At 43.7% G+C, this 18,149-nt stretch overlaps 1 protein-coding gene across 2 annotated transcripts in view; it reads left to right on the top strand.

Annotated features, from left to right (window-relative positions):
- Positions 1-18,149, top strand: part of Ttf2 (transcription termination factor 2) — a 37,608-nt gene that overhangs the window by 9,344 nt on the left and 10,115 nt on the right. For both annotated transcript variants that reach the window (XM_028877293.2, XM_037206935.1), the window contains 11 exons: positions 1,515-1,642; positions 2,722-2,803; positions 4,725-4,844; positions 5,886-6,036; positions 11,823-11,928; positions 13,779-13,960; positions 14,621-14,774; positions 15,028-15,119; positions 16,011-16,093; positions 16,660-16,793; positions 17,391-17,561. In XM_028877293.2, the coding sequence (XP_028733126.1) occupies positions 1,515-1,642; positions 2,722-2,803; positions 4,725-4,844; positions 5,886-6,036; positions 11,823-11,928; positions 13,779-13,960; positions 14,621-14,774; positions 15,028-15,119; positions 16,011-16,093; positions 16,660-16,793; positions 17,391-17,561 (1,403 nt within the window). The remainder of the gene's footprint in view (positions 1-1,514; positions 1,643-2,721; positions 2,804-4,724; positions 4,845-5,885; positions 6,037-11,822; positions 11,929-13,778; positions 13,961-14,620; positions 14,775-15,027; positions 15,120-16,010; positions 16,094-16,659; positions 16,794-17,390; positions 17,562-18,149) is intronic.

Genomic DNA, 18,149 nt, shown 5'->3' with positions numbered 1-18,149 from the left:
ATGAGGCAGGTGGACCAGGCGCTAATGTGTTTATTTTTCCCATATGAGAGGTGGGTTGCACTGAGGCAGAGCAGAAGAATGATGAGTGGTGACCAGTGATTTACGGAGACATAGAAAGCAGTAATTCCCTGGTTAGCTAAGTTCCCACTGCTAACTTTCCAGGCAACTTTGCAGGTCCCAGGTAGTCTTGTTGGTTTTTTTTTTTTTTTTTTTTTTTTTTTTTTTTTTTTTTTTTTTTTTTTTTTTTTACTATTTTATTTTTATTTTTTGAAACAAGGTCTCACTGTGTATCCCTGTCTTGCCTGGAACTTGCTATGTAGACCAGGTTGACCTCGAGTTCACAGAGATCCACCTGCCTCTGCCTCCTGAGTGCTAGAACTAAAGGTGTGCGTGTCCACACCCAGCTCCCAGACAGTCTTCACTGTGCTATCTGACTTGATCTACCAGTCGGGAGCTTGAGTTAAAGTGGGCTGGCAAAAATGAGGAAAACAAAGGCAGTTCTCTCCCAGTGAGAACTACCAAAGGTATTAAAAAAAAAAATGGAAGGGCAGCATAGCTCGGGAGTGTCTAATAGATGGGGTGATATTTGAACTTAGGCCACTCTAAAAGGGCACTGAAAAAACACTGGGTCACATAGCGTAGCAGTCTTGGCTGCTCGTTATTCCATTACATAATAGTGACGAAGTCACCTAGAAAAACATTAAATTATAGTGGTTATTGAGGTAAAAGAGCATGTGATAAGATTTGGAAAGAATTCTAGTAAGACAGTTTTAAAGCATATTAAAACAAAGTTTTCCATTGTCTAGAAACTTTGTACCCAGAATGCTTTTCCCCTAGAACTGCAAACAGGTTGTGTAACATCCTTGTGGGATGAGAAGGCAAACAGCATAGTATGATACATAGTTAGCTGGTGACCTGCACCTCAGGGATCAACTTTCTATCTGCACAGAAGACTTCATACATGGCTTTTACTCTCACTGGCCTTTCTTCTTTGAATCCAGAGACCTTTGCTTCCAGAATTAGTGCACAGCATGACCTTTGACCTTTTTGTCCACTGCTTTTCTTAAGTGAAAAATAAAAGATCAAAACTCCCAAGGGCCTAGCTGGATGTAACTCAATGGTAGTGCTTGCCTGTTGTGATCAAGGCCTCAAGTTTGATCTTCAACTCTAGAAAAGAATTATAGATTGTTTTGTTCTAAATTATAGTCCGTGTGGTTAAGCAAACAGAATGGGAGTAGAGAAGCTGGGAGGTCAGGAGAGTGTTGAGGTAGGACTTTTTACTCAATACAGATCTATCGTTTGGCAAATAATTACATTTTGAGGCTCTAGCCAGAATATAGTACTTGTCTTGCTGTTTTTTTGTTGGAGAGACAGGGTCTCGTGTATCCTGATTTGTATGGTGCTGGGGGTCAAATCCACGTATGCAAGGCAAGCACTATACGAACCGCACTGCATTCCCAGCCCTGAGGACATGGCACTTGTGACATCTTTGGGTAACACTTGTCTGTTCACAGGTCATATGAACCAACATCATCTTCATAGTGTATGGAAAATCACGAGTGAAGCCATTGATGAGCTGCATCGGTCACTGGAGTCTTGTCCTGGTCAAACAGCAGTGGCAGAAGACCCAGCTGGCTTGAAGGTGAACTGGGAAGACTAGCAGTGGAGAGTGTCCAGCACCCTGCAGAGAGAGCACTGTGAAACCTGCAGATAAATGCCTAGTGGCTTCTCCTGCAGTAGTTTCTTTTTTGTTGAACAGTGAAAATAGTAGCAAACCCTTTTTTTTAAGTTGTAAGATTATACATTTCTATAGCAGCAGTGGATCCTTGTGTTGTCTGTAGATGCTACAGGATATAAACCAACTGTTATTTGTAATGATCTACTGGGGATGGAGATGTATGAAACAAATGTGACCATAAAACAAAGATAAAGAGCACCTTGCAGTGTGTCTTAGGCCATACATGTAAAGTAAAAAGGGAACTCAGAATAAGGAAAACATCATCTGGGTCAATAATTACTTTTATACCTTAAGAAATTGCAGGTATTTAGAGAGCAAAGAGGATAGTGGTGTTGAGGGAGGAGACATAGAGGTTGGTGTTTATGAGTGTTGGATGGCTGTCGTCCTCCCTGAGCTGGGAGGGGCAGGTCATGCTGCTGAGTAGGGAGAGTCCCTTGCAGTGGAGCCTGGCATTGGCAAATGAACTTAGGGTTGAATGGTTCAAGATGCACGCTGCAGTTGTGGTCACTTTGTGAAGGACAGTGCATGCTTTGTGAAGGCTTGTTCTCCCAGAGTACAAGGGAAACTGGAACACAAGACTGGGAGGAAGTCACTAGTTCAAGGGCTACCACAGCTTGTGACTAACCGTCCATACTGGGCTGTTGGGCAGAGAGGAGAGTCAAATGTAAGGATCATGAAAAAGACTGAAAGACTAGTAAAAGTCGAGGGACATCAGGGGTTTGGATGCAAGCAGTAAACCTGACTTCTAATTGAGAAGACAGGCATGGGCTTTTAGTGGATGTGGAGGCATGGACAGGAGCATCCTAATAGAGATGCTGACTTTAGCCATGGTGAAGGCTTCAGCGTAGCACACAGGAGAAACCAGTAGCCATGACAACAGCTAGACTAGAGGGCTCACCTGTACAGAGGAGGAGTAGAGCGAAGCCAGGGTCCCCCTTAGCCTCATGAGGGGTTCATTCTGACATCTGTCTTATTTTTGTCAGGTCCCTTTGTTACTCCACCAGAAGCAGGCATTAGCCTGGTTACTATGGCGGGAAAGTCAGAAGCCACAAGGAGGGATTCTGGGTAAGTTTAGCATTGTGATAAGAGCCAACAGTTACGGGATTCTTAGGCACCATGTTAACCTTGCTGTATTGTTTCATTTGATGTTGTCTCTTCAATTTTTTTCAGATGGGAAACTTAAAGTGTAGAAATGGTAAGGACTTGGTTAAAAATACATGGCCTACCAAAGGAAGTGTTGGCAGCCAACTCTGACCAAGCAGAGGGTTTGTTTTCTGCTGGCTCCACAGTCTCTAGAAGCTGTGGAACATGAGACTAGGGGCCAGTATTCCAGGAACACAGGCCATAGCCACTACAGACTTTGCTATGACTTTGCTCTGAGTGTTCAAGGAAGCTAAGGCCACCCAGTGTCGGCTTCATCTGCCCTGGGTTCAGAGATTGGTAGTAGAACCCACAACATCTAGTCCATCCCACAACTATAACTTACACAGATCAGAATCAGCAGAAGGCTCACAGGACAAAATTCTGGGAGTAGTCTTCTGGAGTCTTCTCTCAGTGGACCACATGGCTCACGCTTACATCCTAGCAGTAGGTTGTAGGATGTTTCCAACTGGAGAAGCATTTTGGAACCTCAATGCCCAGGAAGTTTTCTAGGAACGCATCATATAGGCATTGTTTGGCACAGAGCCACATTGTGTACAAATGGTGTGGGCAGAATGAGTCACTCCTGTCAGTTCTGAAATGTGAGAGCTGTCCTTACATGTTACTTACAGAGGGTAGCCAAGGCCTAATGTTGGGAGTAGGGCTCTCAGAGGTTGGTCAACAGTAATAGGTTTTCTGTAACAAAATAATAGGTTTCTCCCCCAGTGCAGAAAGCCAGATCCAGCTGAATTAAAAAAGCAAAAGAGCAAGTTTTTTTGAGCAAAGCAACTCCTGGGTGAGCCCTCCAGCCCCAGAGATTGGGGCTGCAGAAGTCATATGCCCAAACCAAAGCAGGGACCTCATACACCCTGTAGAGGGAAGGGGTGATGATGTGTTCTCCACAAGCTGGGTTTGTGCCCAAGTATGGTCAAAACTGACTGCTTTGGTCGGGTCTTGGCTACTGGCAGCTTCGGGGAGGAGCTGCTAAGAATGCAAACTGGACTTTTTGGCGCCTTTTCTTTGTTGGAGATTCTCTGAGAGGGTGGGGTCTGGAGAGGGGAATGGGGCTTTCCAAATCAAGCAGGAGCGGGAGGTTCCACCCGAACAGATGAGCTGCGCATATTGACTCCTGGACTGTGGCAGAAGCAGAATTTGAATCATAGCCCATGTGCTCACATGTTACTTCTGCTTGCTCACAGTGATTACTTTGAATGAATATAGCAACCTGACGAGTGAGCCCAAGTGTTGCGTGTGGTGTGCAGAGAAGTTAGGTAAAAATCAGTGGCTGGTGCGGGGACAGCATCCAATGCAGTGCAGGCCTAGTGAGTTGGCTCAGCAAGCAAACACTTGTAAAAGCCTGGTGACCTGAGTTTGACCTTTGGAATTCACGTAAAAGTGGAAGGAGAGAACAGACTCCACACATGTGTCTTGGTATATGGTGCTTGTGTGTCCGTGCATATGTGCATGCACACACACACAAATACATATATAATGAAGTGTTGAGTTATAGCCTCTGATGGATAACAGAAGTGAATGAAGGACTGTTGGAACCGAGGCAGTGTCAGGAGAGTAGGTGATAGACTGTGTTAACTAGACATTTTTCTTTTGGAAAAGGACCAAGCAGCATCATAAAACTGAAAAAGTCAATTGATCCACTCTTAGAAAAAGCCACTGTAACAGAGAACTGGAGGTACGAATGAGATCTAACTCTTGTATACTGAGCTCTCCATACAAATAGTGCATCATCTTTGCAGAAACACAGACGCCACTCGGGTAGGGAGTGGGTCAGTTTCTACAGGAGGAGTCTCCTCCTCAAGTTGTGTTGACTCTGTGTATTGTTTTCCAGCGGATGATATGGGCTTAGGAAAAACCCTGACGATGATCGCACTCATCCTAACCAAGAAGAACCAGGAGAAAAGCAAGGACAAGAACAGAAGCATGCCTGTGACGTGGCTTTCCAAGGACGGTAGATATCAGCACCTTCTGCCATTACTAACCTTATTCGAGCCAGCAAAGGGAGGTTTCCAGGCCACGAAGGGTCACATCTCATTAATCTGTTAGAAAACCAGCATTGGCTACTTCCCTGTGTTATTCTAATGCGGAATATACCAGTTATAAACGAATTCTTCCCCCTTTTATTTAAACTTAGTTGGTCAGGGATTTAAAAAAGTTCCCTGGAAGTAGGTAAGGCTCTAGAAGAGTTAGTTCAAACACAGTAATTGCTGTTTTCTGTTAATATTGGGAATAAACTCTTGGGTAGATCCAAATTAATGTACTTTTTAAAGGGTGCATATTTGATTTGTTTCTTGTTTTAAAAATATAACTTCATGCATGTTTTAAGATGCTCTATATTATCTGTAAATACTGTGTAAATTGCTGTGAATGTGAGCACAAGTCCTGCTTTGCTCTGTGGGTAGAAGCATGTGGCCCGGCTCTCAGGGCCCATGGTAAGCACTGTTGCAGCTGGGTACTTGCCCTGTGCTGAGCAGCACACAGCACACGTGGTGTGGACACATGAGTGATGATACTGTGTCACTAGATGGTTCCAAATGACATTAGCTTGTCTTAGAAGAGGCTTTTTCTACTTATAGGCTCTATTTAACACATAGTAATTTGTATTTATATTTTAATGTGGAATTACATTAAGTTACAGTTTTCTCGGAAAAACAAAACAAAACAATAATTCCCTGTTGTGAATCATCTTAGGAGGCCTTAGGAAAGGGCCTGCTTCCACTTCCGGCCACTGTGAAAGAACATTGCTTTTTAGATGGTCACACACTGCCCACTTTCTTTCCTCCCCGTCTTTATACTCAGAACCTACACTTTTATAGGAGAAAATAAGTAAGTGTTTTGGTTTAAAAATCCCTTCCATTTCTTATTCGGTTTGCTTTGTGTAGAAATAAAACAGTAGTTAAAAATATCGATTAAAGGAGTAAAGTCAGTCAGGAAAAGTAAATGCTCAAGGCTGTTCAATGAATATAACTAGGTACTGCTTTTCCCCCTCAAGACTCCTCTGTTTTGACTTCCAATGGAACACTAATCGTCTGCCCCGCTTCCCTGATCCATCACTGGAAGAACGAGGTAGAGAAACGTGTGAACAGCAACAAACTCAGAATCTATCTCTACCACGGGCCAAACAGGAGTCGGCATGCAAGAGTGTAAGTTGGAAGTGCTTGGATGCGTCCGCAATCCATCTAAGGAGCCCCTTTGTCTTTCTGCTTGTCTGTTTCTTCTCTTCGTCAGGGCTGATCATATGTGTGGAGACTGAGGCCGATTCTCAGTCTCATTGTCAGACAGCCTGCACTCAGCTACATCTGCTGTTCAGTGGTTTTACTTTTCGGCCTGCTGGTCACTCTCCCTAGCCAAAGCTGCAGTGTGAGGGGCCTGCAGTGCCTGAGCTGCTTGCCAGGTGGCAGCCACATTCCCTGGTAAGCCCTGGGGAATGAGGAAATGTCATGGTCTCTTGGGCACTGAGGTCTGAGTCTAGAACTCATCTTCCATTTCTCTGAGCGAGAAAGAAAGCACCTAGTCTTACATGCCCTCTTGGTAGCTAGCATCTGTCATTTAATGCTGTAGGCTGTGTGAATGTGTGAGTGTTTATAGCTGTATTTTCATTCATAACCTATTCAAAAAGTTTAGACTTAAGAGCTTTAGATGCAGAATTGTTAGACTTAACTAAAAGTTCCTGAAAGGGGATGCTTTGGAGGGAGAAAAGATCACCTTGGATGGTATTCTTTAGTTTTTGGTTTCTGGAGGTAGTTGTTTTGGGGTTTTCTTTCCAGTGCTAGGGATTGAATACTTTGAACATTCTGGGTAAACACCTACCACTGAGCTACAGCTAGACCTGCGTTAACTTAAAGGAACTGTTTTCTGTTTCTAACTGGAATGGGAGACTGAGGCAATTTGCAGCCTAACCAAGGACAAGACCATTGTTGTTCCTCCTCCCAAGTAAGCTCTCTCCAACCCTTGCTACTGGATATTTTGTGTTCCACAGAACAGTGCAGGTGTCTTCTGGAGCTCTGTTACCAGATTGGTGACATTTATTTTTATATGTGTATTTTTTTTTTTAATTCTAAAGGTTTATTTTTAATTTTTAAAGATTTATTTGTTTAATGTGTTATGTATGTATAGAACAAAAAGAAGCAAACTCACCCAGGAGAAATAGACGCCAGGAAATAATCAAATTGAGGGCTGAAATCAACGAAATAGAAAACAAGAGAACAATACAAAAAATCAATGAAACAAAGAGTTGGTTCTTTGAAAAAATCAACAAGATAGACAAACCACTAGCCAAATTAACCAAAAGGCAAAGAGAGAGCACCCAAATTCACAAAATCAGAAATGAAAAGGGAGACATAACAACAGACAATGAGGAAATCCAGAGAATCATCAGATCATACTTCAAAAACCTGTACTCCACAAAAATGGAAAACCAGGAAGAAATGGACATTTTTCTGGATAAATACCAAATACCAAAATTAAATCAAGATCAGATAAACCATTTAAATAGACCAATAACCCTAAAGAAATAGAAACAGTCATCAAAAGTCTCCCAACTAAAAAAAGCCCAGGACCAGATGGTTTCAGTGCAGAATTCTACCAGACTTTCAAAGAAGAACTAATACCAATCCTCTTCAAAGTGTTCCACACAATAGAAACAGAAGGAACACTACCAAACTCTTTTTATGAGGCTACAATTACCCTAATACCCAAACCACACAAAGATGAAACAAAGAAAGAGAACTACAGACCAATCTCCCTCATGAACATTGATGCAAAAATACTCAACAAAATATTGGCAAACCGAATCCAAGAATACATCAAAACAATCATCCATCACGACCAAGTAGGATTCATCCCAGGGATGCAAGGATGGTTCAACATACGGAAATCAGTCAATGTAATACACCATATAAACAAACTGAAAGAAAAAAACCACATGATCATCTCCCTAGATGCTGAAAAAGCCTTTGACAAAATCCAACACCCCTTCATGATAAAGGTCTTAGAAAGAATAGGAATACAAGGAACATTTCTAAACATAATAAAAGCAATTTATAGCAAGCCAACAGCAAACATCAAATTAAATGGAGAGAAACTCAAAGCGATACCACTAAATTCAGGAACAAGACAAGGCTGTCCACTCTCCCCATATTTATTCAATATAGTACTAGAAGTTCTAGCTAGAGCAATAAGACAAGAAAAGGAGATCAAAGGGATACAAATTGGCAAGGAAGAAGTCAAACTTTCACTATTTGCAGATGATATGATAGTATACATAAGTGACCCCAAAAACTCTACCAGGGAACTTCTACAGCTGATAAACTCCTTCAGTAAAGTGGCAGGATACAAGATCAACTCAAAAAAATCAGTAGCCCTCCTATACACAAATGATAAAAGGGCTGAGAAAGAAGTCAGAGAAACATCACCCTTTACAATAGCCACAAATAATATAAAATACCTTGGGATAACACTAACTAAACAAGTGAAAGACCTTTTTGATAAGAACTTTAAATCTCTAAAGAAAGAAATTGAAGAAGATATTAGAAAATGGAAGGATCTCCCATGCTCATGGGTAGGTAGGATTAACATAGTAAAAATGGCAATCTTACCAAAAGCAATCTACAGATTCAATGCAATCCCCATCAAAATCCCAACACAATTCTTCACAGACTTGGAAAGAAAAATACTCAACTTTATATGGAAAAACAAAAGACCCAGGATAGCTAAAAGAATCCTATATGATAAAGCAACCCTTGGAGGCATCACCATCCCGGACCTCAAACTCTACTATAGAGCCATAGTAATAAAAACAGCTTGGTACTGGTATAAAAACAGACATACGGACCAATGGAATCGAATTGAAGACCCTGACATTAATCCATGCACATATGAACACCTGGTTTTTGACAAAGGAGCCAAAACTATACAATGGAACAAAGAAAGTATCTTCAACAAATGGTGCTGGCATAACTGGATGTCAATATGTAAAAGATTACAAATAGATCCATATCTGTCACCATGCACAAAACTCAAGTCCAAGTGGATCAAAGACCTAAACATAAATCCAGTTACACTAAACTTAATAGAAAAGAAAATAGGAAGCACTCTTGAACGCATTGGCACTGGAGACCATTTCCTAAATAAAACACCGACAGCACAGACCCTGAGCACAACCATTAATAAATGGGACCTCTCAAAACTGAGAAGCTTTTGCAGGGCAAAAGACACAGTCAATAAGACAAAAAGACAGCCAACAGATTGGGAAAAGATCTTCACCAATCCCACATCTGACAGAGGATTGATCTCCACAATATATAAAGAACTCAAGAAACTAGACATCAAAGCACTGAACAGTCCAATTAAAAAATGGGCTAAAGAGCTAAACAGAGAATTCACAAAACAAGAACTACAAATGGCTGAAAGACATTTAAAGAAATGCTCAACATCCTTAATCATCAGAGAAATGCAAATCAAAACGACTCTGAGATACCACCTTACACCTGTTAGAATGGCTAAGATCAAAAACACCAATGACAACCAATGTTGGAGAGGATGTGGAGCAAAGGGAACACTCCTCCACTGTTGGTGGGAATGTAAACTTGTACAACCACTGTGGAAATCAGTATGGCGGTTTCTCAGAAAATTAGGAATCGAACTACCTCAAGACCCAGCCATACCACTCTTGGGCATATACCCAAAGAATGCTGATACATACCATAAAGATACATGCTCATCTATGTTCATAGCAGCACTATTTGTAATAGCCAGAACCTGGAAACAGCCTAGATGCCCATCAACGGAAGAATGGATGAAAAAAATGCGGTACATATACACAATGGAGTACTACTCAGCAGAGAAAAACAATGAAAGCATGAAATTTGCAGGCAAATGGATGGAACTAGAAAAAATCATCCTGAGTGAGGTAACCCAAACCCAGAAAGACAGTTATGGTATGTACTCACTCATTGGTGGATTCTAGATATAAAATGAACAATCAGACCACAACCCATAGAACCATAAAGGCTATATATATATATAGCATGGAGGTCCCTAGGACGACTGTGGCTTATAATAAATTTCAGTTTTACTCAATTATTGAAAAAAAAATAGCCAAATGAATAGAAACACATGAACTATGAACCAAAGGCTGAGGGGCTCCCAGCTGGATCAGGCCCTCTGAATAGGTGAGACAGTTGATTGGCTTGATCAGTTTGGGAGGCATCTAGGCAGTGGGACCAAGTCCTGTGCTCAATGCATGAATTGGCTGTTTGAAACCAGGAACTTATGCAGGGACACTTGGCTTAGTCTGGGAGGAAGGGACTGGACCTCCCTGGACTGAGTCTACCAAGTTGATCACAGTCCTCGGGGGAGGACTTGTCCTGGAGGAGGTGGGAATGGAGGGTGGGCTGGGGGTAAGGGGAGGGCGTGGGAGGGGGGAGAATAGGGGAACCCATGGCTGATATGTAGAATTGAATGGTATTGTAAAATAAAAAATATATATCACAACAACAACAAAAAAAAAAAAAAAAAAAAAAAGAAATGCAAAAAAAAAAAAAAATACGATGTAAGATAAAAAAAAAAAAAAAAGATTTATTTGTTTAATGTGTTATGTATGTATACCACATGCATGTAGGTACCTGTAGAGGCCAGAAGAGGGCATCAGAGTTCCTGGAGCTGGAGTTACTGGTAGTTGTGAGCCACACGATGTGCTGGATAGCAGCTCTTAACTCTTAACCTCTGAGCCCTTTAGAGCCTGACCTGAGTCTGCCAGCACACCTGTTCTCGTAGTCAGGACCACAGGCAGGACTGTAGTCTTCACTGCTGCCCGCTTTGGCTCTGGACCTCAGAGACAATTGGAGCTCACAGTCACTTATATTTGATGCTGAGGATTCAGAGCTGGAACTGCCATTTGGAATTGGGTGTATCATTTTACCAAAAGAATTTATTGCTGTCTCTCAGGTATATGATATTAAATCTGTTCGAGTAAGATTTATGCCTTTAATAAGAACCTTTGTGTGTAAATAATGTAGGAAAGGTGAGCTGAAAGCTTACTAAGTGAAGCTTTAAAATCTAAAGCTAAGTTAATTGGTTTTCACAAATCTGTTGTAAAGTGGTAGTGAGAAACTAACATTGGCATGGGTTGGCAGTGCTTTGAAGGTTTCTTTTTCCTTAAGAGATGTCAGCATCACCCACCTCAGATCACTAAATATTATTTTCCAGCCCTGTCCTTTCTTTTTTTTCTTTTTTTTTTTTTTTTTTTTTTTTTTTTTTTTTTTTTTTTGGTTTTTCGAGACAGGGTTTCTCTGTGTAGCTTTGCGCCTTTCCTGGAGCTCACTTGGTAGCCCAGGCTGACCTCGAACTCACAGAGATCCGCCTGGCTCTGCCTCCCGAGTGCTGGGATTAAAGGCGTGCGCCACCACCGCCCGGCCTGTCCTACTTTCTTTTCTGACCAGGTTATTGCAAACTTAATCTGACTTCAGCTAGAGATTTTCCTTTCTGATTCACTGGATGGGAAGAGAGGCTGTTCTGGCTACAGTGAGCACTGTAGTAGAAATGATCACATTGGTAAAAGGTAGAGAAGTCCGGTAGAGAAACCTGCCTCTCATAGTTCATACACACACACACACACACACACACACACACACACACACACACGCACACACACACACACACACACACACACACACACACACACCACGACAGAGACAGACAGTGCATGTGTGTACCAAGGACATAATTACTCGGTGTCATTCTGCTATTGTTCTTCCCGCCCCACGTTTTAGTTTTGGGAGTTGAACCCAGAGCCTTGAACATACTAGGCAAGCACCCTAACACTGAGCTATTATTTCTCCGCTAGGCGTTTTCATAAAGAAGTCAACTCTGCCTCTGTCAGGCTCCAGGAGGAACTGTTTACTCTTTGCTTTGTTTTGTATCCATGCAGACTCTCTACATATGACGTCGTGATTACTACCTATAGCCTTCTGGCCAAGGAGATTCCCACAACAAAGCAAGAGGGAGAGGTTCCAGGCACAAACCTCAGTGTGGAGGTGAGGCTCAGGGATGCCAGAGGGTAGAGGTAGAGGCACACAGAGCCTAACAGGAGAGATTGCAAAGGTATTTTCCTGCAAGAAGAATGTTCCAGATACGCCTCCACCTGTGGATATGAGTCCTTCCCACTGCTCTTTCTTATCCTGGACAAGCACTCCAGTGATAAATTAGTACTTGGCACAGAGTTTGGCTGTTTTTAGAAATAAAGAAACCATACACTGCAGTTGTGGTAGTAATAATCACACATGAATGCAGAAAGAATCTTTTTTTTCCATTTTTCTTTATTAAGAAATTTTATACTCACTCTACATACTGCCCATAGATACCCCCTCCTCCCATCCTCCAGTCCTCCCTCCCTAGCGACCCCACATCTCCACATCCCCCAAATGAAGGTCTCCCATGGGGGAGTCAGCAGAGCCCAGCATACTGAGCCTACGCAGGTCCAAGCCCCTCCCCACTGCACCAAGGCTGTGCAAGGTGTCACACCACAGTCACCAGGCTCCCAAAAGCCTACCCATGCACCAGGGACAGATCCCGATCCCCCTGCCTGGGTGCACCCCAAACAGTTTGAGCCAAACAACTGTCTTTCATATCCAAGGGCTGAGTCCAGTCCTATGGAGGCTCCACAGCCACCAGTCCACAGTTCATGGGCTTCCATTAGTGTGGCTGGTCATCTCCGCATGTCTTCCCATCATTATCTAGATGTCTCCTGCCATGCAGAAGAGTTAATTAGTGCTTGCATCTATGTGGGGTATACTCTCATGTATTTTCTATGTTTAGTGTGCGTTAACCTGTGATTGCCTGCCTTTCCTCTGCCTCCCAGAAAGGGCCTTGCAAATAATATCGCTATAGATGGGTCAGAGACCAAACGATAACCTTGAAAAGTTCTTTGTTCCTAGGCAGATTGAGGGATGCTTGGCTGATGTACAGGCTTTATTGTATAATTTTATGAGGATTTCTGTATTTTGGGCAATGCATAGAGTATGTCCCTAGCTCATGACCAACCTCAATGCTTTTCCATGGCTCTTGAGATAAAACCCAAATTCCATTACATAATGCCTCTGGTGCCTTATAATCTTGCCCTCTCGATCCTCCATCTCTCCTCATCTGCCCCCTCCCTGTGGCACTGCACACTGCACACCGTCATACCCGCCACCCTCTGGTTATCTCTGGATGCCGTGCTTAGCTGCCGCTCTTTCTCGGGTGCATTTGTCCTGTGCAGTTTCAGGAAGCCTTTCTGTACTGCTCCCTGTCAGCGTTTGGATGAGTGTCTCCCCGGTGTCGGGTACTCACTTGGTTGTGGCTGTTCAGCTGGCGTGGAAATGGAAGAAGTCATGCTTTAGCAGACTTTCTATGTCCTGTACCGAGTGACTTCTGCACAGACTTCATGCTCTGGTTACATTTGTCTCCGTTGCTAGAGTTTGAGCTCCTTGAGGGTGTGAGCTGGCCTTTATGTTTTTGACTTAGCATCTTAAAAACAACTAAAAATAGACTTGTAAATTTAGTAAATATTTTAATGAGTGAGTGAATTTTCAGCCTTAGACCTGGTGTATTCCTGGCCAAACATTGTTAATGCTGCTGCTGAATGTAGACTGAAGGAATAAATGAAAATTCAAATTATAAAGCATTTTACCCTTAGGATTTTAAGTTCGGGGACAGACTCTTAAGTAACCATTTGCTTGAACTTTTTGAGAAATTCTGCCCTTGGTTTCTGAACTTAGTTCAGTGGAAGGGTATAAGCAAACTAGAGAGTCAGAGTGTGTCCTCAGTACTATGGTCATGTCCCCTCATCTCTGGAGGAACATGCATGGTCCCATACTGGTGTTGGCTATCACTTCGTTTCTTCCAGGGCGTCTCAGCACCTTTGCTTCAGGTAGTCTGGGCTCGAATCATACTGGATGAAGCTCACAATGTGAAGAATCCTCAAATCCAGACATCCATTGCTGTGTGTAAGCTGCAGGCTCGGGCCCGGTGGGCTGTCACCGGGACCCCCATTCAGAACAACCTATTGGATATGTACTCACTAATGAAGTGAGTGGCCGCTTTGGGGTCGTTAATGTGAATCCCTGTCCCTAGCCTGTAACCCTTCATCGTTATTATTTCATGTGTAGTGATGAAGCTCTGGTGTGTCCAGATTATCTTGTGTAGCAGGTGGCAAAGCTTTAAAGGCAAAGGATGGATATTCATGCAAAAGTATTATCAATTCACAGGCTGAACAGTATTCTATATTCATGGAAAAATCTAGAGCAGCTTGAATTAAAGGAAGCTAGGGTTACCATTCTTCAGTCCCGTAGCTGTTTTAGGCTACTTTGCTTTAAAATACCAGGCCTAAGGCAGGATCGCAATTTATTTGAGGCAAACAGAAAAGAATGCTGACTTCAAAATTTTTTTCTTTTCAAATATACCCACAAAAGGCTTTGGCATTTCTTTGCTAGCATTGATGCTTTCGTAATAAATCGTAGCTGTAATGTCGTGTTTGACTGTTTATATTGTTCATGTCAAATGGACATCTTTACAGTGTGGAGTTCCTGATTGGCTTGGGTCTTTTGGGCCTGTCTAGCAGACAGTGTATGGAATTCATTTTCGAATGGCATGGGGTCACAGAGGTAACAGTTCTGGTCTGTTCTCATTGTGTCTTTGAACTTTAATTCCATCTTCTCCCTGCTCTGTGCCTTTCCTGGCCCTAAAAAGGTTTCTCCGCTGTTCCCCGTTTGATGACTTCAGTCTTTGGAAGAGTCAGGTGGACAACGGTTCATTGAAAGGAGGAGAACGCTTGAGCATTTTAACCAGGAGCCTTTTGCTGAGGAGAACAAAAGACCAGCTGGATTCCACTGGTAAACCTTTGGTAACCAGATTTCTGCCTATGCCCGGCACAGCCAGGGAAGGAGGGTGACCAGGACCTCGGGTAGACCAGCCCCGCATCAGGAGCCTCTGTTCCCTCTGAGGAGACTCTGCTCAGAGCGTGCCCGGTGCCGGGTTGGCACAGTCCTCCCGGGAAGGAGGAGCGGCTGGGGAGACGGGGCCGAGCCAGTGTGCTAGGGTTTGCTCTGCAGGTTGGGCTGGTTCCCAGAGCTTCACTCCACCCTCCCTCATCCCAGGTGCCACTGCCCCAGCGGAGGCTTCAGCTGCACCGCCTGAGGCTGGCTGAAGACGAGCAGGCTGTCTACGACGTCTTCCTGGCAAGGTCGAGGTGTGTGCGAAGAAGAAGCACCTTCTGCCGCTTTAGTTTTTCCTGTCTTGGCTTGGGGAAGAGTCTGGACTCAGGTGTCCTTCAGTGTCACATATGATTCTAACATGTTACATCTTTATAGTCCGGAGAGCCCCTCCCTCCCTCCTCCTGGATTGTCTGTCTCTCATACACATTGAAGGCAGAATTTTCTTTTAATGATTTATTGATTCTTATTTTATGTGCATTGGTGTTTTGCTTGCATGTATGTCTGTGTGAGGGTGTTGGATCTCCTGAAGAGGAGTTACAGACAGTTGTGAGCCGCCATGTGGTGCTGGGAATTGAACCCAGGTCCTCTGGAAGAGCAGTCAGTGCTCTTAACTGCTGAGCCATCTCTCCAGCCTGGAAGGCAGAATTTTGTCTCCACTTTTAATTGGCTTGTTTACATAGAAATCAGAGGGTGTGTGATCTATCTGCTCTTTTGGGGGCTGTATGGATAATGACTCTTTGACCTTTAACCTACCGCCCAGCATCTCACTGGAGCTTAGATAAAAAACAGCTTTGTAATCTTTCCTATTGTTTTCTTTGCACTGTCTCTCAATTCTTGTTGTGCTTGGAATTCTCCATTTGCTCCCTTCTGTATGGCATGTTTTGTTTCCGAGAAGAATGTGTTTTTTGTCTTCTTGTACTTTGTACTTACTACCAATATTCAAAAGGTTTTGTTTTGTAAATAATAATAATAACAATAATTGATTATTGCTTTGTCTGTGGCTCATGTTTGCTGTGAGCTGGGCATCATCTAGCCAGTGCATTGTCTAACCTGCCCAGGCCCCATTCCAAGTTAAGCAGCAACCACCATAAGCAGTCTGGCCTTGGCAGCCGTCATATGTGATTTCCTTTCTTGATCTGAGACAGGTCAGCTCTCCAGTCCTATCTAAAGAGACACGAAGGTAGAGGCAGCCAGCCTGGAAGAAGCCCTGATAATCCGTTCAGTAGAGGTAAGCCAGGGACACTCTAACGTAGCCACCGAAAGTGGGACTCTAGCTGTTGAAATAGCAGAACCAGCTTATGGGCCCCAGGTGCCAGAAACTAAAAGCTTGTTAAGCCAGAGGAAAATACACTCATCTTGAAACACAAGGACTTCTTTCTGTTTTCTAAATCTGCATTATTTAAACTAGGCAAGGCAGGCCAGCAGAAAAACCTAGTACTTCCTCTGACATGTATGCTGTATGTTTATGTTATGGGATGTTAAGAAGACTCAGCTGGTGAGGGTGCCTGGCACCAAGCCTGATGCCAAGTTCAATCCCTGGGACCCCTATAGTGGATGGAGGGTGGAACTGGCCTCTGCGGGTTCTCTTCTAACCCCCACATGCAAACCTTGGCACACATAGCCCCCAAAATCGTTTTTTTTTTTTTTTAAGTATGCTACAGCTAAATTATTGAATCTGAGATCAAACAAGCTTAACTAGCCGCCCTCAGTTCGCAGTCCCAGTCCCAGTCCCGTCCCAGTCCCCGTCCCCGTCCCCCCATTTCCCTGTTTAAATCATGTACTCTCTCTCGGAAGTGGCGCAGGAGTTTGGGTCCAGCGTGCCCCAGTGCTCTGCTGCAGCAGGCCCGCAGAGACCCAGCACCGTGCACGTCCTGTCCCAGCTGCTGCGGCTCCGCCAGTGCTGCTGCCACCTCTCCCTGCTCAAGTCGGTGAGAGCACACCAGCCCAGCGCTTTCCAGACCGTGGGGCCCAGAGAAGGGAAAGTGGTCTGCAGGGCAAGAGCGGGTGGGGGAGAGACTGGCTTCTGACACGTTCTGTTGATGTCTGTTCGTTCTCACGGCAGCAGATCGATTGATTGATCGATCATTTGTTTTGTTTTAGATACACACTATTTTAGACCAGGAAGTGACGTTGTGTTAAGGAATCCATTTGTGAATATCTCAGAATGTCATACAGCTTATGTAGTTACTGTTGTTCGGTCCTGAGGCTCATGGAAACTCAAGTACAAACTGGAAAGGAGCTCTACTCTAGACGTGTCTAGAATCTCATCTCAGAAGCTTAGTGTTGTCGTCTGACTGTCGGCTGAATGGATATGAAAATAGAACGATTATGTAATCTGTCTGGCAAGTTTTTAACTTGCATCATGTAGTTTATCTGGTAAAAAACTTGAAGGCCATGCTTTAGACAGGGCCTTTTCCATAGTACTTGAGGTAAAAGATATTTTACTCTGGAGTTTTGGAAATTAGCTGGAAAGGAAGTGTGCCACTTTGCTGTCCCCTGTTCCCATCCCTCTCTGTCCTTCCAAGGCCCTGGACCCGACAGAACTGGAGAGCGAAGGCCTTGTCCTGTCCCTGGAAGAGCAGCTCAGCGCTCTGACCTTGTCCAAACTCGACATCTCAGAGCCGTCACCCACTGTTTGTCTCAACGGCACCTGCTTCAAGGTGGAGCTTTTTGACAACACACGAAGGAGCACCAAGGTACCTTTGTCACCTCTGTGCTGTATGGAGACATGGAATGACCTTTTTTCCGTGTTGGAGTACCTCACTTGTGCACATGGGAAGAGCCGTGTGAGAGCAGAGTTAGAACTGCCAGATTCTAGAGTCCCCCGCTAGTCTTAAAGCCTCACTTCGTTTAAAAAAAAAAACAAAACAAAACTCTAAAGCCTTCATTCATGATGGGCTTTCAGAAAATTATTTGGGACATCTCTGTCATCAAGGAAGGTTCTCTGTCACAGATTACTGGGAAGGGCTGCCAGTTTTATGCTAGGAGTGGGGGCTGAGCAAGTGAGGAGTTTGTTTAGGGAAAGCTTGGAAGGAAACCTAGAGACATGACCCTGGAGACTGTGTGGTGTGCCAATGACAATTACTTCGACTTGTTGGAAGGCTTCCATCGGTGAGCCTTGTTTTCTCCAGAGCTCTGTCTCCATCAGTCATTCAGGCAGCTCTAGCTCGTAAAAGAATGTGAAGGCTAGAGGACTTTATTCCAGGAGGACAAGGCCATGCTGTAACTCGAGTCCTGCCTCTCTGTTGGCTTAGGATGTGCTTTATTAGCCCATATGCCATCAA

Source organism: Peromyscus leucopus, chromosome 6 (assembly GCF_004664715.2).
Source record: "Peromyscus leucopus breed LL Stock chromosome 6, UCI_PerLeu_2.1, whole genome shotgun sequence".
NCBI lineage: Eukaryota > Metazoa > Chordata > Mammalia > Rodentia > Cricetidae > Peromyscus > Peromyscus leucopus.
Note: the sequence above shows the minus strand (reverse complement) of the source record. Positions and strands in the feature narration are given on the sequence as shown.